General features: G+C 43.0%; 1 protein-coding gene across 1 annotated transcript; it reads right to left on the bottom strand.

The window, feature by feature from the left end:
* SNX18 (sorting nexin 18) lies at nt 1–27,004 on the bottom strand. The gene is made up of 2 exons (XM_039471317.2): nt 25,175–27,004; nt 1–2,664 (listed from the first exon to the last, which is right to left on the bottom strand). Exons 1-2 carry the CDS (start codon nt 26,793–26,795, stop codon nt 2,411–2,413), a joined length of 1,875 nt encoding a protein of 624 aa, XP_039327251.1. The 5' UTR covers nt 26,796–27,004; the 3' UTR covers nt 1–2,410.
* Nucleotides 27,005–27,911: the final 907 nt, after the last annotated feature.

Consider the following 27,911-nt stretch of genomic DNA (forward strand, 5'->3'; position numbering starts at 1 on the left):
TGAAGGGCATGATAGTTTATTTTAAAAAATTGTACCACACTGATCATGATGACCAGCATACACATGATAATGGCTTTTCTCTTGGGTTTAACATTGCAGTATTTTTGCATACTGCAATGTTTCAATAGGACCAAGAACGTTAGAGAATAAAGATCTCAGATGAAAATGAACACTAATAATTCTAGTGTCTTCCCCCATAGAATTAATTTAAATCCCTTATGAATCACTGGCATTATAATGTTATGTGGTTATGAAGAATGAAAGTTCTCTTAGAAGTAGGCAGCATCAATTTATACTTATACTTCCTTGTACTTTCATCTTTAGTTTTTATAATTTAAGCTATGTCCACCCTGGCTAAAGTACAATCATACAATATACCTCAGATAATTTCCATCCTACCATTGCACAAGTTTAGTAATTTTACTATTAAAAAAAAAAAATCAAACCACCATCAAAATAAAGAGGCAAATAAAAGTAATTTTTAAATCATTTGAAAAGCATGGTGCTTATTTGTCCAATACAGACTCAAACTTAAATGCTATAGTTATAATTTCCAAACTTCTGCAAAATTAGCATTTATATATACATATGGGTTTTGTTTATAGAACTGTATTTTGCAATCAACAGGTTTTAGAAAACAATATATTTGGTTACAGTTCCACATATCTGTAGTAAAGACAAAGCCACATAATGTTCATGATGTTAAATCTGGCTCTAAGTCACCTAAGGTACAAAATTTTGACCAAATAACAAAATTATGATAATCTGATCTTAAAAATTCAACCCATATGAAACTACCTTTTAGAGAGTAAATGTGCTGTTGAGTAATTATTTCAGTAACTCTTTTTTATGAGTATCTGCAAACTGATCCTTTTCTTGAATCTTTGTGACTCACCAATATTTCAAAGTGACCTCTTCATTTCCATGTTACTATTTCAGTACCCAGGGATTTCTGAGGCAGCATAAGTTTGACTTTATAAAAACAGTAGACACTTTAACTGTTGTGACAGTTTTTAAATCTGTACACTCAATAATCACATTAGTTAATTCAGCAACTATAAAAACATTGAGACTGTGGCACTGCAAGCCAGAATCTCTTTGTGCTTTTTACATTAAGCTGCTTTTCAATTTTTTTGGTATTTGTCAGCCATCTGTATTTCCCTTATAATAATAAAAGAATAGATTTAAAATAAATTTTAAGGTTAAATGTCCTGGGGGCTTATGAATACTTTTCTAAAAAAAAACAAAAAAACACAGTATAAATCAATTATCTTTTTCCTTCAGTATTTGGAATAGCAAAAATTATTTCTGGTCCCTCCTAAAATCAATCAACATCACTTTTCATGACATATAACACTGAAATTTACAGACATCCCTGAAAAGTTTTAAGTAAACGAGTGAATCACAGTGGAGTCTCAATCAGTTAACAGTGTAGATCCATTTTTTTTTAAAAAAAACTGAATATTAAAAGAAAATCTTCAAGGTAAAAACAAAAACAAAGCCCTCCTAAGAACTAAAGCCAAGTGTGTGTTGTCAATGATTCGATTCTTTTATCCCCCGACTGACTTAGACTCCTCCTTCTCATGTTGTAAGACATGTTTGCTGAAATCTTCATGCCAAGCTTTTGGGATGCCTGGGTGAAGAGGCTATGCTACTGTTGCATCTAAGGGAATAGTGGCACCATTCTTCCCTAATAGACTTCATATCCAAAGATGAGCAATGAATCTCACTCCCCTGCATTCACGAGCATCTTATCAGGAGATAATACTTGCTGTGCAAATTGATGACAGCTGATCCTCCCACCCCCATCCCCTACTGCCAATATGAGGTTATCATCAGTTTGTCAATATATGCACTGGCCTTTCACTCTTTCAATCAGAAAAGCTGTGACTTACTTTAAAAAGATGAGGGAGGGACTGGGAGAAATGAAAAACCGAGAGTCTAAAGGCACAAAGTCGCATAGCTGCTCTAGTTGGAGTTTGTAAACAGAGAATAGGTCGAATTTAGGTAATCCCAATCTATGAGAGTAAAAAGGCATCCACAGCAGGCCTTTATCCAGCCAGCTTCTTTGAGACCCTTCATGGGTTTTGAGGTCTACAAAGTATGCACTAAAATACCCATACTTCAAAAAGCAATAAGGCAAATAGTATAATCATTATTCCAAAAGTTACAATGGTAGTGTAGGCATACATAGTATAATTTAGTTACAATGTGTGGTACTGTTTCTATTATATAACAATATTAACTGTTTATTTCCTACATAATTATAAATTCAGCTGGGTTTCAGTTGAACACAAAACCGTCCTTGTACCACCACTGATAGTTGGCAATAGCTCTTTGATAGCAGTTTTTATTCTGCTGTAGAAATTATCCTTGAACTGAAAAAAGTCCACAATCCAATGTCCAGTCATTAAACACTATCATATTTGTGAAGAGCTTCTTCCAACTTCTGGGTCACTTTTTGGAAAAATATTATTTGCTGTTGTAAGAAATGCTGCATCTGTGATTTAAAGTCTCTTACTCGAATTTGATGGAAGTGATGAATTTCAGCCAAAGTGGCAAAAGAAATAGTGTTACAGCGATCCTGAATGCCGTCAGCCTTCTGCACCTCCATCTTCCCTTCCTCCACGTGTCGCCTACTCTCCTTGACTTTGGTAAGAGCTCCTGTAGTTAAAGATAACAATTAATTAACAACCTATATATCCACATATCCCACTGACATAACTACATATTAAACAGAATCTTGGGCATTATAAATAGTTGCTCAAACCACTTTAAATACCTTTGAAATTTAAAGTGAGGACCACAATTACTCATTCAAAAAAAAAAAAAAGGAAGGAATCTGGTACAGTTTCTGAAAACATTCTTTGTTAAAATTTCTCTTCAAAAACAAGTGTTTGACATACTGATCAAGTATCTGTAGTATCTAATCTCTTCCAAGTATAGATGCTATACATAAATGGTAATAAACTGCAACGAAATGTCCTTAAGACAAGAAACTGCAGTTTTCACAGGCTTAACAGGTGTGACATCATTATTTCCACATACATTAAGAGAATTATACTATTTATAAAAACATCCCATAAGGGATCCAACCCCACTTCCTCAGAACGTCTCACTAAATAATTAAGACTCTTGAACCAATCTCTGAAACAAGTTAGTACCAACACAGGTTGCACTTTGGAAGATGCTTGGCAATGTTGCCAGTCTACAATTGGAGGTTACCACCTATCAGGGTTGGCCAAGCCCATATCTTGTCATCCAGAGTAAACACCCAGCTGAAAAGTGCCTGGTGAAGGGGTGAATTGTGAACACATGTCTGATTCTGACTTCACGGTGCATCAGGAGACCCACACCTGCAGTACAAGGGCCTTAATAAGATTTACCCCTTTTTTGGAACTATAAGTATCGGTGAGTGTTAACTCTGCCCTAATCATGTCTTAGGAATGGTGCCAGTGATTCCATAATCTCTCGCCAAGAAGTATCAACAGAGGGCGTTCCAGGGGAGGAAGTAGAGGATCAACCAATCTGACAGGTGCCATATGAAGGTAGGCCCTCCCCTGGAAGCAGAGTCATACAAAGACACAAAATATTGAGAATGTTTAGGGGCAGGAAATAGGCTATTCCTGGCTTCATGAGAATGAGTAATGATAAAGCTCAAATCACTCGAACAAAGCCAGCTTAAGAATTCAGATTTCTCAACTCTGCCTAGCACTGATTCCACCAAACCATGCTGAAAGACAAGACAGAATACAGAGAAACAGCTAGTGTACCTGGCTTGGCAGTCTGAAAACACAGTACTACTGAGAAGAGAACCAGGAACACTGAGTAGAAGGAGGTACAGAAACTGAGGGACTTTGTTTCGGAAATGTTGTTTTACCCAGTGGTGAAATATACAAGGGAAGATGCCCTATTTCTACATTTCCTTAAATCTCCTACAGAAAAATATAATATAAATCTAGTATTAAACAAAACCCTTAAACGTAAAGCAGTATGCTTTTTTGGCATAGTTCAAAGACCCGAGAAAGGAAAAATCACCAACAGGAAATTTCATCCTATATACGTATGTATGTGCAGGTGTGCACATAAATACACATTTATTTTCATTGATTTATTCTAAATGAGATCTTTAAGTGAAAAGCAGCAGAGCTCTGAAACAAGAACACATGGGTACCGTAGGTGCACGGAGCACACAAGCCACACACCACTTCTACCTAACCCATGGCAGAGAAGTGCACTCTGATAGAAAGACTCCTGCCCCAGTTCTACTAAGAAGCCATCACTCTGAAAGTGCAGCCCTTTAAACAGTTCTACTATGGCTGACAGCATCAGCAAAGCACTAAAATTTGACTGCTTGAAGAGAAAGACATCTCCCCAACATAAAAAATTAATAATTTCTCATAAAACATTTATCTTTGTTATATTTGTACAGGTTTCACATTTCATTTACAGAAATTGAAGTTGAAAAGACCAGGAAAATATAACATGTAAAAACTAACAAAAAAAAAAATTCAAAAGACTGAGAATGTGCAGTGATAAAATACATGTTTTATAATGATAAGGAAGAGAATAGGAAATTAAAAGAGAAAAATCTCAAGTGATTTGACTATATTTTCATCCGATTTCAATCCAAGGTACCTGAGGAAGCCATAGTCCAATGTCCAAATGCTAAGGACCAGTAGTACACAGGATCTCACATATCCTGATCTGTGTAATGGCTGTTGCCTGTATTGGTAATATTCTGCAAGTATTACTTGCTCTAATCACTAGAGCCTGGCTTTTCACCATAGTAAATAGAGTCCAGTATAGAGAAGTTCGGAAACCTGGCCTTGAATTGTGTGAATGTCAACTAAATTCCAGCTTGACAAACTCTAAATGAGTTCACCATATTTTGAAAAACTGCATTGTATTATACAGAATTACAGATGTGCATCCATAACAACCAATTTAAAAACCAACAAGTCCATGGCTTGCCATGGTGGCTCATGCCTAAAATCCTGGCAATTCGAGAGGTTGAGGAAGGTGGATGGCTTGAGGCCAGGAGTTTGAGAACAGCCTGGACAAGATGGCAAAACTCCATCCCTACAAAAAATACAAAAAATTAGCCTAACATGGCAGTGCACGTCTATACTCCCAGCTACTCAGGAGGCTGGGGCAGGAGCATCACTGGAACCAGGGAGTCAGATGTTGCAGTGAGCTGAGATCACGCCACTGCACTCCAGCCTGGCAACAAAAGTGAGGCTCCGTCTCAAAAAAGAAAAAAGAAAAAAAAAAAAGGAACAAGTCTAAAGTTTTTACAGCTTACCATATCAGCATACATTTTCAAAACTCTTGGATACAGCAATGAGTATTAACATCTCTTAGCCCCCAGGATCTGCCAACATGGAATACCTTCAAGCTTGCTAAGCATACAGACTAGAGGAGCCAAGAATAATTTAGGAGTCATTTTTAGCCAGGTGTGGTGGCAGGCGCCTGTAATCCCAGCCGCTTGGGAGGCTGAGGCAGGAGAATCATTTGAACCTGGGAGGTGGAGGCTGCAGTGAGCTGAGATCATGCTATTGCACTCCAGCCTGGGTGACAGAGCAAGACTCCATCATAAAAAAAAAAAAAACCAAAGACTCATTATTTTCTTAAGTGTAAATTTATTAAGTAAATGACACAAAATGTTGCTGTTTTTAAACTCCCCAAAAGGTTAGGCTCTGGGGCAAGAATTTTAATGTGAACATTTATGGGAAGCCTGGCATGTATAGAGCACACTGATAGAACAGCGAGATTCAAACAGGAGCCACACCGCAAAGCACTGTCAGGGCAGGCACGCTACCCTGACACAAAGTGAAACAGGTCCACAAAGCACACAATTCTACATGGGAGTTGAACGTGGCTTCCTCCAAGACATGTGACCAATGTCACAATGGAAAATGCTCAGAGGGCCTGCTACATGCCCAGCACTGCACTACGGATGGTGGCGGGGTGAAGGGCAGGGAATAGAATATCTGAACAGTAAATGGTAGCTGCTAGAAATAGTAATAACATATGCAAAGGCACTTTCCATTTACTGTTTCTAACCTTTAATACAACTTTACAACAGACATTACTCCTACTTTTACTACAAGGAAATTGAGGAAGTTACTCAACATCTTTGAGCCTAACAAGTCATCCAGTTAACCCAGCAGGAGGCTGAGATGGGATCTGAATGTATAACTGACTTCAAAGCAAATACTACTATTTAGAAGAGAAACCGTTAGCCGGGTGTGGTGACGCATGCCTGTACTCCCAGCTACTCAGGAGGGTGAGGCGGCAGAGTCAAAGGGTTCTGAGGCTGCAGTGAGCTGTTATCACACCACTGCACTCCAGACTGTGCAATAAAGCGAGACCCTGTCTAAAAAGTTTAAAAAAAAATTAAAAAATAAAAACTATACAAAATTGCAAATGAAGATATTAAACAGCATACTATAAATGTGCAAACTTGTGGAATAAGGAGAGCTATGTGTGATCAAGAAAGATTATATCTCCATAGAACCGTACCCACAAATGTAGAGCAAGTTTTTAAAAACAAAAATAACTTCCTTCAACTGAAATGTAACTCAATTGATTTTCTCCCATACTCACCTTCGAAAGAAAGATAAAAGATGATTTAAAATAAAACAAGTTGATAGTAATACACTTAACACAAATTAAAAATCGAGAGTTCCTGAATATATCCTGAATTGAAGAGAATGACAGTTAATGTTCAGGATGATAACGCCAAGGGCCTTCCAACATCTGAAGCCAAATAAAAAAGTGAACTCATAAAATATTTGGCAAAGTTTTAAAATATATACATCTTTTCCCAGGAAAATCATTTGTTTTTAAAAAAAATTCATCTCACAACTTTCCAATTAGCTTTTTCTATACACCTTTTAACAAACAGTAAAGGTATCAGTGCTTTTCTCCCTATGAAAAAGATAAGCTAATTATCAAAGTCAATTTACTAGTTTACTGGCTAGAAGTAAGTAGAAAAAAAAATGACATCTTTTAAACAGCTCACGTGATCCATAAACTCCAAGAGTGCTTAACACTTAGAGCTAACAGAACCGCTATCTGGGGTTCCCAGGAAGCTTCCCTCTGCCCACCTCTGCCCATTGAGCTCCTAAGCTCTGAGTTCACTCTAAAAGAAAATGGAAACATATTTTTCCAATAGAAACAGTATTACAAGCATTAGATAGATGTGAGTAAAATAGTATTATGATTAGAAGTAGAATTTGGGTTTTGTTACAAACGGTTGGGTTCTCACAGTTGATCTGACAATGCTCAAACTGGGTATTATGTGTACATATTTTTAGGCTTCACAATTATATTCATATTCAAAATTTTAAACATCGCAAGAAAAGCAGAGAGCACAATTTTCAGCTCTAGCATGTTGGAGGTGGAAACTGTTGGAGCAGTTAGATCATTATGGACTTGCTACTTCTAGGATAGCTTTAGAAATTAAGTAATTTGTAGCTGCCTAAGAAACAATGGCAGAGGTACAATGCAACCAGCTGCAGAGCTGTAACAAAGTATGACAGCATTTTTTAAGCATTCTGGAGGCTGTAGTGCTTTGTTTTTTAACCCAATGTGAGGAGCATAAATGACAACTAAAAACGTTGCCCAGAATGTGAGTAACACAAGGACTACACATTTTTATCATGCAACCATTATGAAAACACGCAATTACATCAGTGGCTAATTTAGGAGGAATGTGCCCCCGGCCAGTCCCCTCCCCTCATAAACATCATATTGCCACCACACTGCTTTCAAAACAGAAGGGGGAAACAAAAGAATGGGAAAGCAATTATACAAGGAAGTCTAAGGTCAAAAGCACCACTGTTAGAACAAACAAAAGATCCCACAGTACTCACAGTTAGGGGAACAGTTTTAAGATGAAAGAAAACCATAAACAGGTATAATCAGAAGGAAAAACATTTTCCAATAACAATGTCACTCTAAACTGAAATTGCTTCTTGGGCTAACAGATATTAGGTATCGGTTATCAGTTCGGTGCAACTGGAATAGTATGAGCATATTATGATTTTATTATGAAAAGAAAATGCAGGTGCACATTAAATTCTGAGATTAAGTAAGAGGCTGACAATACAGAGCAGTGAGCATAATCTTTAAAAACACCAACAATGAAGTTTGATTCCAATTCAGAAGAAAACACTATTTACAAGAAGGTAACACATGAAGTAGTAGAGCCTTCCCAAGTTACCCAACCAAAAAGAAATTCTTTCTTCTATTTAATTTAAATTGTAGAAACAAGTTTTCGCCAAGTTATCCAGGCCAGTCTCCAACTCCTGAGCTCAAGCAATCTGCCCGCCTCAGCCTCCCAAACTGCTGGAATCGTAAGTGTCAGCTGCTACGCCCGACCTGAAAATACATCTTAAAAGGAATTTGAAGAACAGGAAAAATAATTATTGAAAGTGAAGCAACAGACGTCAACCACATCCCATGACAGCGATCCCAAACAGGCAAAAGCAGCCCGGAGTGCCCTCCAGGCTGAGCCTCTGACACACTGCAGTTGTTCCTTCCTCAGAGGATCTTCTGTGAAGGAGGCAGAAGGATGCTAGAGTAAGCGCCTCCTAAAAAGCGTGACGTTTTGGTTGAGAGTTCAACTTAATTATTGAATTAGTTGGGCGAATTATTCGAATTCTTCCACAGGGCAGAAAGTGCACTCAGGAACTTTATAACCCTGAGGGCTAATTCCTAAAGGAGAAGCAGGAGCCCCAGGACACCTTCCCATCTCTCCAGTCCTGAAGACGCCCTCCGGGGAAGGCGAGGCAGAGCTGCTTCCCAGGTGAGAAGGGCAGAGCTGGCTCTCAGATTTTTAAAAAGGTCTTAGAAGAGTTTTTGGTACAATTATCTCAATTCTACAAGCAAGAGGCTGAGCCACTTGTTCAAAGTCCCACAGCTAATTCATGGCAAAGATGCCACCTCCACCTGCCTGCCAGCCCCAGCACGTCCCATTCTCCCTTCCTGAAGCAGGGCAGCCTCATTTAGGAAACCTGTTACCCTCTCTGTGGGCATAGACTGAGCGCATTAGGCCTGAGACGGAGCCTTAACCCTGCTACATTGTTGAAAAGCGTCCTTTCCTTCCTTGGTTTAAATTGGAAATTTAAACCAATATTTTTACTTTGCTTTAGGGTTTGTTATTAACAAAACCTTCTAGATTCCCGTGCTGATTCTGTACCTGGAAATTTCCCAGCAGGGCTCATTTTTCATATCAGTGCAATTGCCCAAGCTCAGAGAAAGGTACTCTGCCCCACTTCTCTATCACCAGTCCCAGCTCCAGAGAAATCCAATGTTCTAAATTCACTTCCATCCCTAACTACCTTTATTCTTTGTATCTAACCAATGTAAGCCATCTCACAGTTTTCAAGGATGCTCAGGCTGAAAAGAACAAAGCAAGGAATAACTTTGTCCTTGTTTATAATACACATGTTCTCAATTTTAGAGGGATTATATTACTCATGGCTTGTAATGAATATAAAACAATGAAAACAAAAGAATTTAATCATGTGACAAGGTACATTACCTTAAAAGGCTCAAATCTTAAGAAATTAAAAAATATGAATTAGAAATCAGCACCATTTTCAAAAGCACCACACTCCTTACATAGCACATCATTAAACTATTTCCATCAGTAAAAACTAACACTTAAGAAAGATTTCAATGCTGATTGTTTTTGAGTAGGAGTAGTGAATCTCTCAAGTCATACAGCCCATCAGCACATGTTAAGAACTCACTGTAATCTGAAACTCAACGAGCACACTAGCAGATGCACTTGCACTGCACTAATCTCTTCTATTCCATGTTCCTCGGCTTCTCATTTGCAGGGACAAACAACTTTCCTGGAAAATTCTGACCCATCAAAGTGAGACGGGGGTTAAAAAAAAAAAAAAGGCCCTCATACACTGGACTGCCTCAGGCATTTTAACCTGGCAAGGCCCTGCCCTCCCTTTAAAGAAGCTGTCTGGCCTCCTTATCATTTTCCCTCTTCTCTGCCTACCCCCAAACTCAGGCCACCCAGGGCTTGCCATGGCTCCAACAGCTCCCAGCCCAAGCCCATCCAGTTCTTGCACCTGAACTTTGCCTTCCTTTCCTCAATCCGATCTCTTATTCTCAGTATGTTTTGTCTCTTGTCTCTTCAAAGACTAATTATACAAAAGGCCCAGTCACTAAGCAACAGGAATCCAAAGGCTACATTTTCTCTCTTAAAAGAAAGAAAGAAAGCAACTTATTTAATTTTGAAATCATGAATATGCCAAAAACGTTAACTCAATTTCTGTCTTCCAGGGGCCCTTCCCCAAAAAACAGAAGCCAGGGTGTGCGGAAAAGAACAGGAGACAGGCTGAAGGGCAACCAGGACAGCTGCTTAGAAGTCGCTCAAGACTGGATTCAGCCTGTTTTTCTTCATTCCCTGGCACATGTAACATGCTGAAAGAAAATGCTAATTTGGTCAAAGTGGCCTATTGGGTTCTTATCCTCTCATCACTGGGATCCACACCCTGGCCTTCCCTGCTGACTCCCATTAACTTCTTTCCCTCCCCTTTCCTTCCTCCCTGTTGGTCTCCACCTACTTGTTGATTAACCTTTCCCCTCTCTATTCTAATATTTACTTTTACTTTTTCATATTGTTTTGAGCAAAATGTCTCAAAAAGCAAAGGCCAGCATCCACCTAAAATATAGAAGTAGGACGGCCGTCCAGCCACACGATAATCACAGAGGAGCACCCGCTCTGTGCACAACTATAGTCTGCACTTTGCACGTCTCATTTTCTTCTCTTTAACCCTGAAATAACAGTAAACACTGCCCCCATTTTCAGAGGCAGCAAGTGAAACTTAGGGAAACTAAATAATTTTATTCACTGTTCAGCTGCATGTGAACCTGGGTCTGCCCAATTCAGGCAATTCCCTTGGATGTGGCCAAAGGGGGAATGCCTCACCCAGGGCGATCGCAAAGCCCCACAGATCAACCTCAAAACACAGCACACGACACCAGTACCCCATGCCTCCTTGGAGCCTATGCCACCAACATAGGGATGAGCAACCCACAAACCACCTCCAAACCCTAAATACTATACCTGCATGGATTCATACTAAGTGGGCTCCAGGTTTGGACCACATTAATAAACTCTGGAGGGTACAAAATTGATACTCAAGTCAGGGAAAGCAATTTTCTGAAGGGACTCATAAAGGTCCCTAAAGCTAGTAGCAATCAAAATTCAAAGAATTTAAAATTCACTTTTAATTCAGAAATATAATAAATGACAAAGAGAGCTTTTGAACCATTTTGAAAAGGAGGGAAGAGGGTCAAGACAAGCATAGTCAAATGCAAAAAGAAAAAACCTGGTTGCTTGATGTTTTGAAAAAAAGAAATCACATAAAGAATTCAGGCCTCTAAGCTTGATTTCGTTCTGAAGATCATTAGTCTGTTTCAGGTAAAAGTGTTGTTATATTCTAATTAAGTAGTTCTTCTAGCTTCATTCAGCAATCACCTAATGTCTAAGGGAAGAATAACATTCAGTTTGAATACAAACATTCACTTGAGTATAAATACCTTAAAACATGATTACTTTTACTTAATATGCATATATGTTCATACAGGTTACCTCATTCCAAAAATGAAGACAGAAATCACATGATTGTACCTCTTGTGGTTTATTTGGTAAAACTGTTCCTTGCTGGGTAATTTTAAATATATAAAAAAGGTGTTCTAGCTTATAGTGAATATTAAATATGTGATAAAATTACTAGGGTGATAGTTTCAGAAGAATTCTGAAAACACAGTATCATTATTTAAGAAGTGTTTTTGGGTATGATGGCTAAAATGTTGATTTGCCTATAGCCAAGCAAAGATAGATGAAGACTTCTGAGAATAAAAAAACCATGTATTGTTTCTTTTCATAAAGATCTGATACCCATAGAATCTTAGTAAAGGTAGACATAATATCCTTGACAATGCTGACCATACTATAAAACTTTGAAAAAACTGATTTTGTAAAGTAAAACCCATGTAATCGTTCAAATTCAGAGAACACAAATTGAGGCCTGAGGTCTGGAGTGCCTAGTTCTTTAATTACCCCAGACATGTGCACGGATACCGGTCTCTACCAAAAAAAAAAAAAAAAAAAAAAAAAAGCAACAATAGATATGTTTGCAAGCTGCCAACACTTTTGACACATGACATACAACAAGCATATCTGTAACCAGGGAAAAGAGTGAACTTTGGAAAGTACTTTTAATGAAAGGTAAAACTTTATTTTCTTTTTTTCTGGAAAGACAAAGGGAGACCTAAGCCAAAATACATCTAAATAGAAGCTGCTAAAATAAATCTAAACAGATGTCCTTCTAGATGGGGCCTGGAGGAGAGTAAAGTGGCCGCTGCTCTTTAGTTAAAAGAGAAGCCAATGCAAGATGAGCCACACGCACAGAGCCAGGGCACTTACGGGACTCCATCTGAGAGCTGTGGTTCACGTTGGAGTTAGCAGAAATGCAAATAATGCATTTCTCGTTTTCAAATACTTTTCCAGTTTTTATCTGAAATTGTAAACTCCGTTGTCCCAGTTGCCACATAAGCCACAGTGGTACTGACTGGTGAGCAGCACAGCACTCATTGTTATCCTGAGTGCTGCTTCACATCCCTTTACAATCAGATGCTGGCTGTGGAGATAACTCCTAAATCAGCTATTTTAAACCTAGGGACACTCCTTACTCCTGTGGTTTTCCTGCTGTCTCGAGCTGGCAGCGCCCAGGTATCCGGTGGCTGTGAGTCTTCACTCTGACCGCATCTGGACTTCCTTGTATGAAATCAGAAATAACCAACTAAAGACAAAACAAAGCACCTAAAAATGTATCACGTTTTAAAATATACGTGAAATACAAGTCATAAAACATGAACATTTACAGATTATCCATGGTAACATCTATTTGTATTTAAAAATGTCTTGCTGCAGAAAATAGGTGGCTTTTGTGAAAATCACAAATGTCAGCATAACTAAACACAATAAAAGGCCTGGAAAATAGGATTTTCTAAGACTCCCTTTGGCCCCATTCATTGTCTTTCCTTTTAATCCTGCTCCTCTTCTCAGTCTGCCTACTTCTTCTACACTGGCTTCACTACTTCCTATCACCCAAACTTAAAACCTCTAAGGTAACACTAGATTCCTCAGGAGAGCCAGTGCCTCACCAGGTCCTGCCACGCTACTTAGCAGGTATCTCAAGTTCACCTGTTCATTTCCAAAGCCACCTTTTCACCTGGACTACTCTAAGAGACTCCTCATCTCTGCCCACCAACAGGAGTAACTCCCAAAAGCCCTGCCTCAGGAAGCCAGGCTGCAACGGTGAAGGATGCCTCCGGGAACTTGCAGTTCAAACTTCTGTGGTTTGGCCAGGCAGGGTGACTCATGCCTGTAATCCCAGCACTTTTAAGAGGCTGAGGCAGGGGGATCACGTGTGGTCAGCAGTTCGAGACCAGCCTGGCCAACAAGTGAAACCCCATCTTTACTAAAAATACAAAAAATTAGCCAGGTATGGTGGCAAGCACCTGTAACCCCAGCCACTTGGGAGGCTGAGGCAGGAGAATCACTTGAACCCGGAAGGCGGAGAATGCACTGAGCTGAGATTGCACCACTGCACTCCAGCCTGGGCAACAAGAGCAGAGCTCCATCTCAAAAAAAAAAAAAAAAAAAAAAAAAAAAAATTCTGTGGTTCAGTTCCTGTCTGCAAAATGGGAAGAAGAAGAGTATTTCCCTCAAAAGCTCCTATGAAGCTTAAGTAGATATAATGAATATAAAATACAAAGCACCATGCCTGGCACACAGGAAATCTTCAAAACATGTTAGCTATTTTAATTATGATTAAATGTCACTCTTCAGTTTGAAACCTTTAGTGACTCCTGACTGCCTGTAGAATAAGTCAATGTTCTAATAAGCATATTACGTATTGTAGTGTAAAAAGCACCAGTCTCAAGTTAAGGCAAATAATGTACTCAAATCCTAATTCCCCTCATTAGCTCTGTGACCCTGGGAATCACTTAACTTCCCTGAGCCTCAGTTTTCACAGCCACCAAATGGGATGACATCACTTTGGGGGAGTTAAAAACTGTACTGCATTAAATAATGTCACCCTAAAATCCACATGGAATCTTTAACTGTGACCTTTTTTGGAAATAGGGTTTCTGAATATGTAATTAGTTAAGGTAAGATCATTCTGGATTAGGGTGGACCCTAAATCTAGGACAACTAGTGTCCTTAAGGGAAGACACAGAGACAGACACACAGGGAGAATGACACATGAGGATGAAGGCACAGGCTGAGGTGATACAGCTGCAGACCAAGGAACACCAAGGACTGCTGGCAACCACCAGAAGCTGGAGAGGCGAAGGAGGAGTCTCCCCTAGAGCCTGTGAAGGGAACATGGCACTGCCACACTGTCCTTCCAGACTTCTCGTCTCTAGAACTCTAAGAGAATCCATTTCTGTTGTTGTAAGCCACCCAGTTTGTAGGAATTTGTTACAGCAGCCATAGGAAGCTAATGCAATAGCTAATAATTAATGCTGAAAAATATTTTTGCTGAAATTAATGCTGAAAAAAATATTTTTCTGCATGATCAGCTATTGTATTAATAACATAGTTATTCCATGTTACACACGAGGAAACAGAGCCCAAGGTTGCACAGTGAAGCTGGCAGGTAGTCAAACCCATCTGGTTTTAGTCCATGCTCACAACCATTCTGCTGTCTTACCCACTCCTGCATGGAATTAAGACAATGTATTGCTTCTGAATTTTCTATTGGAAAAAAAAAAGACATACATAAAATGCTTGGAATACTGCCTATCACATAGTAAGTACTCAATAAAAAGTAGCCACTCCCACTCCCCTAACCTGCTGTTCCTCCAAGTAAAAGGTCAGTAAACATTTTCTTTAAGAGCCAGACAGTAAGCATTTTAGGCTTTGCAGGTCAAGAGGGAAAACCGAGTTTATTATGTAGGTACTTAGAGAACCATTAAACACAAAACATTTAAAAATATAAAAACCATTCTTAGCTCAAACACAGGTGCCTGGTGACACCGGCCCATGGGCTGCAGTCTGCAGTCCCCACTCTGGGCCATCTCCAGGCATCTCTGTTGGTGACCCAGAGCCTCTCATTTGCAGCTTATTTTGTACTTCTCCCTGTCCCTTACCCAACTCTTGCAGCCAAGCAGCCTCTTCTGTGTTCTCCTCTCACCCCCATGGATACTGCCCCCATTAGGACGTTATGTGAGAGCTCTGCATTTCACTTAACCCCCAACCGCATTTTACACCTGCCACCAGGATGTGCCCATCTATAGCAGGTCTGACCACGTCAGCACCCCATTTGATCTTCCGTGTTTCCTCCATCACCTCCAACAGCAGCTCTAAACACAGCAGCACATCAAAAGCCTGTGAGGAGCTTTTCTAACAACATCAATGTCTAGGCAGCACAGACATTCTAATTCAGATCCAGGGTGGGGCCCCATTTTCTGCTGTATCCCCTCAGCAGCTGGTTCTGAGAGGCTGCCAGGACTGATCCCATATGGTTCAGCCCAGAATGCCCTTCCCCCACTCTGCCTGCCTGGCAAACTTCCACTTGTTTTCAAAACTCTTCTTAGACTGAGGCTGGCAGAAGCCACCCCTGAACCCTCCCATCCACTCCCATAATTACTCCCTCTGTCCTATTTCACATCATGGTAGATGTCCACAATTGTGTGTCCCACGGTATAGTGACAGCTCCTCACTTCAATGACCTGAGCACTGGGTACCTCGCTTAACAACTACTGTATGCTTATCAAGCCTATCCTAATGCATTTCAAGATTAGGAGTGCACTTTCCACCTACACTCCTCCAAAAGTCACACTGTGACCATGTTTCAAAGGGGGACTCCAAATGCTGCCCATTCAAGCCTCTAACACAAACTGACAATTCCTTTCTATCTCCTGGACTCCCATGCACTGTCCTATTCTCAGTACTAAGTTAAATCTACCTTTTATTTCAGTCCTCTGTGCACACATCCTACCTCCCTCGTGGAACTGAGTGAGCCTTCCTGGAGGGCAAGTACCCACTGCTCCACACATGAGCTCAGTGCTCCATGTGTATCCAGGCCAATCAACAAAGTTGAATTTGTTCTCTGCAGCTTGTGCTCTGAATTAAGCAAACGAGACCCCCATAAAAATATAACTAAAACTTACCAATGAGGAAAATGTGTGTGTGTTATGTGTGTGTGTGCATGCATAAGTTTAAACACCAAGAACAAAGTGAAATCATGAGGCATACAATATTAATTTTCTGGTGCCTTAAGCATTTGCAAACTTCCTCTCCCTTCCCCAATGAATTACGGAAAGTCATTTCATAAACACATAATTCTAAGACTTTTAAATCACTCACATGTTAATGACTTCATCCATAAAATACATCCAGATTCTATCTTTATTTCCTGTACACTTTTAGACTGTTATCCATCATCATACAAACGGAAAAACAAAACATCTTATAAATCTATTTCAAGATCAACCAAGTGGCTACTGACTGCCTACTTTATTAATTCAACAAGCATTCATTAAGTACTTGCTAGACATTTATAAAACAGTATTTAACAGCTATACAACGCAGGAACATAAAAACATAATCTACACACTAATAACTGAGCACTGCATATGACGATTATTCACAAAAGGACTGCAATCCAAGGGGGTAACTCCAAGGAAGGGGACTAGACCTGAAGCTTGACAATGCTTGTGTTGGGGTGGGGGTGGGGGGAGAATGCATGAGACCCATCTACCTAAAGGAAGAAAACTCAAGTCCTAATTGCCGTTCCCCATCCCTGTTCTGACAATTCTTATTGTAGGCCAGGCCAAAACTGCGGAGTCACCCTTAACGATTCCTCTTTCTCTGGCATGCCACATCCTTCACAATCCTATCCCTCAGGAAACCTGTTGATCCTACCTTCAAAATATATCCAGAGGGGGAGCCCCCCACACCGACCACCTCTGTTGTCTTCACTCTGGTCCAGGCCAGCAGCATCTCTCACCAGGATTACTGGAATATTTCCTACTGGCTCCCTGATTCCATCCACCTTTGACTGCCTTACACCATTCTATTCTCATCGCTCTGGAGTAAGTCTGTTAATATGTCCAGCTGGATGTCATACCTTGGCTCAAAACCCTGTAATTGCTTCCATCTGACTTGGGCTTTCATTCCAAGTCCTAACAGTGACCTGCAAAGCCTTGCAAATCTGACTTTCCATGACCTCATCTCCTACTAGGATCCTCTTAACTCCAACCACCTAGCCTTGCTGCCCCACAACCTGCCTGTCGCATGCCCACCCCAGGGCCTTACTTTAGTCATCCCCTCTGCCTGAAAAGCTCTCCCCCGAGATACCTGCTTGGATGACTCCCCAACTCCAGAATGATTCAGGTCTCACTTAAATCTCACCTTCTCAATGAGACCTACTTTGAGCATTCTTTCTAGTATTTCATCCTGCCTCCCATGCCCTCTTTTCCCTGCTCTACTTTTTTCTCCTAGCACATACCAAACTCCAACATACATTAAAACTTACTTCCTGTGTTTGTTTTTCAATGAGTGTCTCCACCCTGCTAGACTGTAAGTTCCACAAGGGTGGGGATCTTTGTTTTGGCCACTGATGCAACATTAGTATCTTGAATAGTGCCTGAACAATGATGGGTATTTGTTGAATAAAATCCAGTTTGTCTTTTAGAGGGTTCTATGAATAAATTTAATGATTTTAGCTCCCCTACCTTCACTGTCCCGTTACCTGCTAAACAACAACTTATTTAGCAGAAAAGGAAAGTTAAATCACAGTGAGAGATAAGTCATAAGAAAAGGTACAGAAATGACATGTAAACTAAAATTCATTCAAATTGAAGTTTAATCAAGCTATAAGATCAATATCAGAGGCCAGTTGTAGTGGCTCACACCTGTAATCCCATCACTTTGGAAGGCCAAGGTGGGTAGATTGCTTGAGGTCAGGAGTTCAAGACCGGCCTGGCCAACATGGTGAAACCCTGTCTTTAATAAACAAATACAAAACGTAGCCAAGTATGGTAGCACATGCCTGTAATCCCAGCTACTCAGGAGGCTGAGGCAGGAGAATTGTTTGAACCCAGGAGGTAGAGGTTGCAGTGAGCCGAAATCTCGTCACTGCATTCCAACCTGGGCGACAGAGGGAGACTCCCATCTCAAAAAAAAAAAAAAAAACTGGCCGGGCGCAGTGGCTCAAGCCTGTAATCCCAGCACTTTGGGAGGCCGAGGCAGGTGGATCGCGAGGTCAAGAGATCAAGACCATCCTGGCCAACATGGTGAAACCCTGTCTCTACTAAAAATACAAAAAATTAGCTGAGCGTGGTGGCACATGCCTGTAATCCCAACTACTTGGGAGGCTGAGACAGGAGAATCGCTTGAACCCAGGAGGAGGAGGTTTCGGTAAGCTGAGAATGCGCCACTGCACTCCAGCCTGGGCAACAAGAGTGAAACTCCAACTCCATCTCAAAAAAAAAAAAAAACCCATCATAATTTATCTCTTTGGTGGTCCTATTAAATTGGGTCAGAGAGAAGTTGCTCCAGCTGTCTACCATACCGCAGTTTTGGAACACCTGGGCACCCTCACCAGGAGGCAACAGGCCAGGTATTAATCACTTTCACATTGGAAGTACCTAGTGAGGTAAGCCTGTAATGCATGTTCATTGATCTCAATTAAATGTGCATAAATGCTCTTTCACATCAATTAATAAGGGCTTTTCATGTTCCCAGATAACAGTCACATAAGCAGACAGAACACTATTAAAACCAGCCTGAAACAACGCCTAAAAATTTCCTGCATACTTAAAACTACTCTACTTTTTTTTAGAAGTCAACAAACAAAATGGTACCTGGGAAATCATGAAGTTCACTTTTACAGATGAGGAAACTGAAGCTCAGAAACATTAAGTGATTTGCACCAGAATATAAGTGATATGGGTTGGGGGAGCCAACAGGAGACAATTTACATACACTCTTCAAGGTAAAAACCACAAACCAGTAATTCCAAATAATATCTACATTTATCCCTATTACCATTACTTCTGGTGTGTAATACAGGGCAAACTGATTAAAGTACATATTTGACTGCTAAAGACTCTTCAGGCTTTTATACTTTTGCCTGCCATTCGGGTGGCAATGGGTTGCCAGGAGGAATGAGAAGATTACTGGAATTGTCCTTCAAAGGAGAGTGCCCTTAATTTTATTTTTTATTTTTATTTTTATTTTTTTAAGAGACAAGGTCTCACTGTGCTGCCCTGGGTGGATTTGAATTCCTGGGCTCAAGTGATCCTCCTTCCCTCAGCCTTTCAAGTAACTGGGATTACAGGTATGTGCCACCATGCCTGGCTGCCTTCTCCTTTTAAATTCACCCAGCTATTTTTCAAAAATAAACATTTAGTGACTAGCTACTATGAACTGTAACATTTAATTCTCATGCTGACCTTGTGAGGAAGTGCCCCCGCTTGGCCAAAGATAACTGAGGGTTATGCAGGTTAAAATAACTTGTCCAAAACTCCTCCGCGCTCAAACACTGGCCCTCCAGAGCTCACGCTGGTCCAGACAGGCCAGCTCTCACTGCGACGAGGCTCTGCACTCATGGCTTCTCGGCTTGGCATGCCACCCCTTCACTGGCACAGCTCCCTCAGCAGACCCAGCCCCATCTCATCCCCTTGGTGCAACTCCTGAGGAAGACTAGCCCCTCAACCAGGCTCTCAGAAACCTGGCAAAGGGAGCTGCCGAGGCTAGCTGACCTGTCTTTATCACTAGTCCAAGAACTCACTGAAGACCAGAGGCCTATCCACCCCTCCTGCAGACATTGGCAGACGGGCAGATTCTAGTCTGTGTTGTATAAATGTGGGATATGATACAAGTCTGCCTTCCGGATGTAATTGCATCAAACAGAGCTCAGCATTACTCTGCCACTTTACAATCCTTTAGTTATATCATTTAGTTAATGATAACGGAGCTTCAAAAATACATGGCAAATTAAATCTAACTTGATATTTAAACTTAGATTTAAAAATATATGGGACAATACAATAATAGTTTTTTATTCAGCCCAAAAAGAAGGAACATATTAGTTTAAGGGATGTGTTTCTAAGAGAATCACAGAACTCACTTGTTCCGAGTTCTGGCATCATGCTTGGAGGTCCTAAGATGACCAGATGGGATGGCATTCCTGAACAAGGAAACCCCACAGGCTCCCTGAGTTACCAGGAGAAGGTGGGTGGGAGTGCAAGTCCTCGCCTCCTTCCAATCTCACTGATCGGTGTGACTTTGAAGGCTTTGCAGCTGAAAAGAGAAGTCTGAGAAACCCCTGACAGGGTGGTATGAGCAGTGCCCACACCCAGTTTCATGCCCAAGACTGTCCTTGGCCAGTCACATTTACATTTTAACCAAGGAACTGAGTCATGTATTTCAAAAGCCCCAAAGGTTACCTTATCGTCACTAAGAAAACACAAACTGGGGCAAAGGCTAAGCAGCCCCAGATGTGTTCTCTAAAAAGACTTCACATCTTTCTAGATAACAGCTGGGGTAAATGCAGGGGAAAGAAGAAATGGGTTTAACTAAGATGGAGTGAAAACAAAAAGGACGAACAGCCTCAACTTCTAGCCCAAAGGTTTCAAAACTAAGGATGAATTTGCAAACAGCCCTGACTTCTTAGAGCTTTTCTCTGTATTCCTGGCACCACCCTTTCAGGGCTATTTTTAGCCACAGGAGAATGGGAAGCAGACAGGGAAGGTCTTAGTGTGGACCAGCCGTACCTTGTGTGCCCTGCTGGGACTCCAGCTATCTTTAATTAATGTCTGAGGGACATCAGGTCAACTCTACTAGTGGTAAAAGGAAGCACAATGATGAAATTCTACCCAGCAAGACTGATAGGCCGACTACTCGTATATCATTCCTGAGGTCCTGGCACTGTTTTTTATTGAAAAAGGGCGATATCCGGAACACTTAGAGAGCAATGAAGTAGATTCTGCATATTTAAGAGGACAGAAAACAGGACTGCCTATGTACTTATCTAGTCCTGCCTCCCTGCTTCACACAACCCAAACTGACAAATCAATTTAACACGATTTTACACCTTTTCTCTGGAATAAAGACATTTCACTTAAAGTAACTCCCTCTAGTCATCTATATTTAGTCCAAATTCCTAACCAAGAATGAAACCAGTATTTCTCATAATCTTTTACAGTCTTTCCTTTTTGCAACAGCCCCATGAGGTAAACCTAAAGCTTTGAAACCTCAATTCGCTGCCATCCAGATTTAGTTTTATTAAATATTACAGATCCATCCTATCTTTGGAAACAAAACTGAATATGCCAAGAAACTAATAATGAAATACATTCCTCAGTACTATCCCAAACTCACCAACATCAGCATTATAAAGGTATACTGCAGACAGGCATGATAAGGAGGGAGAAGATAAAATACTATCGCTTTTGGGGAAAAAAAAAACAAAAAACAAAAAAACAGGACCACAGGAGTTACATATTGGTGATAAACGTGCACACTGCCTGGTCGGCATCAATCAGCTGGCTACGAACAAAGAACTTAAAGGACTCTTGTTAGGTCAAAGCCAAACACAAATAAAATCACAACAGATTCTGAATTCCCATCTAATGTACCGCAGACTACAGCAAACTGCCATCTTTCCTCACGCAATTCCATTAACCTACATAGTTCTGTTTATCTAAGACTCCATTTGTTGACAGAAAAAAAATCAAAATTCCAGAATTCTCTTTTAGCTGAAGGAACTACATGGCTTTCTTCGCTTTTGCAGAAAGTATGTACACTAAAACCATTATTAAAGGATGGGTGCAGTATTTAGTATAGTCAGGAAAATGTAAGCCCTCCACATTTAAGAGTATTTGAGTTTTCCACCCTCATTTTGTAGCCGGGTTCTCACCAGGATGGCCTCAAACATCCGTCCTGAAAGCAGTGTTGTTTTCTAAATGGGACACAAAGGCACACTGCAAGAGATGCTCACACTACTGAAATGTCACTCGGGTTGAATGCCTGGGAAGTTCAGCAAAGAAGGATCTTCCTTCCCCCTTCCCAGTTTGTATTAATTAAGCCTATATGGTAAGGAGGAGATACCATGAGATGACCAAGTAAAAATAAAGCTATCAGGAAAGTACATCGAAAGATAATAATTTGCTGGAGAAGCTTACGATGGGGTTGATAGTTAAACCACAGCCAGCAGGTTAACACAGCACTGTCCAATAGAACTTCCAGCACTGACAGAAAAGTTCCATCATCTCTGTTGACCAACAATCAGTTCCTTAGTCACATCAGCCAGATTTCAAGTGTGTAACAGCTGGGGTGGTTAGGTGATGGAACTGAGATGCTCTTTACAACCACAAGTCCTGAATACACTCAAAAAGCTTTACCCTGTCTTATGATGTTTGTCTCATCCATACTCCTAAAAATGGCCTACCTCCACATCCTTGAGAAACACTGGCTGTAAGCAAATGCTTTCAGCCTTAAGTATTGCACACTGTCACTTTAAACGGTAGTACTTTAGTCTAAAGACATGTCATCTAGGGACACAGGCTCACTGTACATTACACACCAAGGTTACAGCAGAAACAAACTATACTGAATATCAACTGCTGTTCTTTCTGAGGTTGACAGAAACAACGAAGTTCCTAGAGGTTATGTTTAGTGCTCTTGAATCTGCTTAAGCCATATAAAATGATACTGGTGTTAACGAAGGAAGTTTTTCAAATCCCAAGTGACAGGAGACAAATCCAGTTCTATAATTTAAAAAAGATAATCTAGGCCAGGGATGGTGGTTCCAACCTGTAATCCCAGCACTTTGGGAGGCTGAGGTGGGAGGACTGCTTGAGCCCAGGAGTTACAGATAACCCTGGGCAACACAGCCAGACAACTGTCTCTACAAAATAAATAAACAAACTATACGTTTTTGGTTTTTGTTTTAGACACAGGGTCTTGCTCTGTCACCGAAGCTGGAGGGAAATGGTGTGATTATGGCTCACTGCAACCTCAAACAAACTACTGGCCTCAAGCAATCCTCCAGCCTCAGCCTCCTTATTAGCTAGGACTATAGGTATGAGCCTTCATGCCACGCTAACTTCTTGATTTTTTGTAGGCACAAGGGTCTCACTATGATGCCCAGGCTGGTCTCAAATTCCTGGCCTTAAAGCGATCCTCCTGCCTCGACCTCCCAAACTGCTGGGATTACAGGTGTTGAGTCTGGCCATAACCAGATGGTTCAAAAGACTAAGTAGACCATTGCTGTAAACTCAAAATAGATATTAGGACACACACCACAACTTTTCTAATACATAATTTCAAAAGCAGGGCACTGGACAAAGGCTGAGTGCACGGTGTGATTGACAGTGAATGAACTGATACCAACCTAAAGTAGACAGACACCGGCAGCCCAGCACACATGTCCAAGTGTCTGTACTTGGTTCCCTCCTTTCAACTATTTACCGACAATCTGCGCAAACTCACAGAACTGTGTAAAAGAGCAGCCAGCACAGGTCCAGAATGATGTAACACAATGGAATTTAAATGCTAAGTTCCTCCATTAAAGGCTTACAAAGTCAGTTCCACCAACACCAGTCAAAAAAGTCAAAGATTCATAACAATGTATGTTTTAAAAAAAAGGGCATAGGGAATGTAGGGAATGTAAATACAGGTTTAATATAGGCCAACAGCAATATGACTGCACAAAAAGTATTAGACTGCATTTACAAATTGCAAATTGCCAAGAAAGTTACTATTCTCTACTAAAATTAGTACTGATGTCCAGGGTACTCATTTCAGCAGCAGCGACAAGATTCAAAGCGTTTGATCATTCCCCCCAGCAAGCCCCTTCCCCCGTAAGAGTCAGAAGACCAGTCACACATTTGAAAGGGGAAGGAAAGAAGCAGAGAGGAAGGAAGCAAGACTGCTGTCTCCAAATGTCTGAAGGCAGCCCTAGGGAACAGAAAGACAATCAAGGAAGGCAAATTTCAGTTCAATACAAGGAAAGACATGCCAGATATCAGGGCTGCTCATAAACAGACGGGCCCACCAGAAAAGCAGCCAGCACTCATCACTAACGACCAGACCGGCTCAGAAAATGTAGGTTTTCCTGCTCAGGAGGTGAGACTGGATGACTCCCTCTGCCCAGCCGCCCCTACGCTGGACTTTCACAGGCAAGACTGCCTCCCTAACTCCCACACCTTCCCAGTCTTTCAATCAAGGCATTCTATCAGAATGTGCATTAGTGAGAAATGTTAAGACAAGCACTACTGCTATACTTTATTTTTTTAATTTGCAAATTCCAGTGCTTTAGCAAAGGTCAGAGACACTAACAACTATTAATAACTCATTAGCTCTGACAGTTGGACAGCTAACTCACTGGGATACCAGTAACGCTGCTCTCAGGTACAATACTCAGATTAGATTCACTCTATGTAGTATCTCTATACAATTCTCCTAAACAATATGCTCAATTTCAGTACATTAATAGATTCCAAACTCAAAATGAGTACGCTCTTCCTGAAATTAGAATGAGCCTTTTACTTCAGTTTGCAAAGGCTGCAGGCAAGAATTCTTTGCAGGAAGCTCTTTAGCTCAGAGAATTATCCCAATTCCTCTACCAAAGCAGAGCTGGAGAGGTATGGAAGGGTGAAAGCAGACTTCTCTCTTTATTTGCTGACATCAGTTCTTCCCCATTATTTCCTCACTTTTTGAAACCCACCACTAAGTGACAGTGCAATGTTCAAACAGATGCCTAACATGGTTGGGTCTCCTTCTAATTCTACCCTAGTCTCAAGATTACAGATCTGAGCAGCTCATGACTCAACTATTCAAACTTTAAAATGATAGCACTGTCGTCAAAGGTACTCTTTGAACCTTCCAGGAAGAGTAGTCACTCCCTACTGAGAGATACTCGAGGAAGCTACCTGTTGAGCAATCCACCTTCCACCCTAGGGAAAAGACCCAGGCGTCCACGTCTTTGCTCGCTTCCCCACCTGCAGAATGTAAGTGAGTCTGAAACCCACAATGGTCCTGATGTCAAAGTCACCCCTTTCAGTATGCACAATACACTCCATGTCACCTGCTCTAAGGGCCAGGGTTTACCTTTCTGAACGTGGATGATGTCCGGGAAGTTGGCCAGATGCCCCTGATACAGAGCTAATAAGTCCATAACGGGGTCCAGGTCCTGCCTGGGCTGCTCCGCGAAGAGCTCGCCGATGGCATCATAGGCATCTCCGGTGAAGGCGATGGCCTGGTTCAGGCCCACCGAGAAGGCCTGCTGGTCCAGCTCAAAGGCCTGGCTGAGGCCGCGGAAGGACTGGCCCACCTTCTGATACTCCTTCTTGAAGCCGGTCACCTGCTTGCGCGCGAACTCGTTGGCCGTGTGGTTGAGCTGCAGCGCGCTGTCGTCCATCTTCTTGGTGAAGCACTTGAAGCCGTCGATCTTGCTCTCCACCTCCTGCAGGTCCAGGGCAGCGGCGGGGGGCGTGCTGAGGGTCAGGAAGAAGTTGGCGCCCACCATCTCGTCCTTCTCCGCCTTCCTCTTGCCCTGCTTCCAGGCTTTCTCGTCGGTGCTGCTGGGGCATGTCAGGAAGTGCTGGAAGACGTCGCACTGCGCCAGCACCGGGTGGCTGGCCATGTGGTTCATCCACCAGATCAGGCCCTTCCTGCGCTTGGAGATGAAGTCCTCCTCGAAGCGGCCGGTGGCCTGCTTCTCGGGCAGGTGGGGAACGGAGATGACCGGGAACTTCTCCGCCAGGCGCGCGTAGAGCCAGTCGAAGTGCTTGTAGCGCCGATGCACAGGCACCTGCGTGTGCGTGGGCACCAGCTTGTAGGATATGTAGCTCTTCATGCCCTTGAACTTGGTCTGCTTGGTGGGGTCGTCGATGGTGCACTGGAACGGGTAGGGGTTCTCCTGCCACTCGGGGCCGTAGGGCCCCAGCACCACGCACAGCTTGTCCCCGTCCTTCACGAAGCCTGACGCCTCCCCCAGCACAAAGGCCTCCCCGCCGGACTTGACGAAGGTAGAGAAGCGGTTGAGGTTGCGGCTCACGGTGGCCGAGCTCTTGGCCCCCGACGCGTGGTGCTGCGGGGGCGCCGAGCCGCCGCGGGAGCCGAGGGACAGGTCGGAGCGGGTGGACAGGCGGTAGCGGCCGGCGGCGCCCACGCCCCCCGAGGACGAGCCGTCGAGGTCCGGGTACGCGCCGCTGCCCAGCGCGCCCGGCTCGTCCGCCACCGTGGAGCTGTCGTCCCACTCGTCGTCCCAGTCATCGTCGCTGCCCTGGCTGGCCTGGTAGCCGCCGTAGAGCTGCTGAGGCGACGGCTGCAGGGCGCCCCCGCCGTACGGGAAGCCCGCGCCGGGCGGCTGGAAAGTGCTCGGAGGCGGCGCCTGCTGCGGCTGCAGCAGCGGCTGGAAGGCGTCCGGCGGCGGCTTGAAGGAGGCGGGCGGCGCGGCGGGCACGGGCTCGAAGCCCCCGGGGGGCACATTGGCGTAGCGGGCCGGGGCGCCTGGGCCGCAGTCTCCCGCCGGGCCGGGCTCGGGGGCGCGGATCACCTGCACGTAGGAGGCCGGGAAGAGGCCGCGGTCGCCGCGGCTGTTGACCCCCTCCAGCCAGCCCTCGATGTCCTGCTCGCTGCACAGGCTCAGCACCTCGTGCTCCCGCAGCGAGATCTCGCCCGGATTCTCCGACCTGAAGTCGTACAGCGCCCGGGCGCGCAGCGCCATGGTCCCGGCGCCCCGAGCCGAGGCTCGCCTGAGGGGCCCGCGGTGCTGCTCGAGCCCTGGCGCGCGGACGGGGGCTCGGGAGGCGGCGCACCCACGCTGCCCGAACCCGCCAGTCGCGCCCTGCGCGCGGCTCCGCTCGCAGCACCCCCGCTTCACAGCGCCGACTGCCGCGCTGGGCCGCCGCCGCCGCCGCCGCCGCCGCCGGTCGGGGGCGGGGCCCGCGGCCTCCCACGTCTCCAGCTGCCCTAATCCACGGCCGAGAGCCGCGTGCCAGGCGAGAGCAAGCGATGGCCGAGCCGCCGAGCCCACCGCCCGCCTCGGCTTTGTGGCGGCCACTGCCCCCTCGTGGCCGGCGCTGCGAAGCCGGGCACCGGAGTGAGCGCGGCTGACGGGGGTTTCTATTCCGAGGTGAATTATCTGAGAATTTTTAGGCATTTATGTTAAATATTCTCCAGAAGGTAAGTTAGTATTTGCACGCCTGATAAACGTTCCCTCTCTGAGCGCGCAGTGAATGCTCCTAGAATGGCTTAACCCACTCACGTAATAAATAATTTTGCAATGCAAATTAGCGATTGCAATAAGAAAACAGGATTCCTCTGCTGACGGGCTGTTCACCTGTGAAGCAAGCTCCCTTCTCTCTTATGGTCAAAGAGAGGAGATTGACAAGAACAAAGTAAGGGCCAGGGAAGGTGATGTGCTTGTCAAAACTAGAAGCAAAGGGTCACGTGCAGAAGGAGGAACTGGGGAGTTTCCAGTGCAATAAATGTGCACACATTTATTACCTGCATGTGTCGCCTCTCCTCCCAAAGATATATGTATTGCAGCGAATGAGGGCTCAAACTTCGGGGCCAGGCTTCTGAATCTCAGTCTGTGTTCTGACACTAACTAGCTGTATGACCTGGAGCAAGTCACTTATATCGTACCTACCTCCAGGGGTGGTTGTGGGGATTCGATCATAAGGTAATCCCTATTTCACAGATGAGGAAAGTGAAACAGTATCTGGCAGGGTAAGCAGATTTGAAACGTTTGCTGCTGCTTCTGCTGCTGTTATTGTTATTTAGAGAAAGCAAAATTCCTGGCCTCTTTCACAAAGGGAATAGGGGTACTAAACTCACA

This window comes from Saimiri boliviensis, chromosome 1 (genome assembly GCF_048565385.1).
Source record: "Saimiri boliviensis isolate mSaiBol1 chromosome 1, mSaiBol1.pri, whole genome shotgun sequence".
Taxonomy (NCBI): domain Eukaryota; kingdom Metazoa; phylum Chordata; class Mammalia; order Primates; family Cebidae; genus Saimiri; species Saimiri boliviensis.

What these genes read in the sequence shown, in the direction of transcription:
- SNX18 (XM_039471317.2), bottom strand. Translation starts at nt 26,795, where the DNA reads ATGGCGCTGCGCGCCCGGGCGCTGTACGACTTCAGGTCGGAGAATCCG. An exon ending in CATCATCCACGTTCAGAAAG is followed by an intron (nt 2,665 to 25,174) that starts GTAAACCCTGGC and finishes CTTTAACTACAG; the next exon opens with GAGCTCTTACCAAAGTCAAG.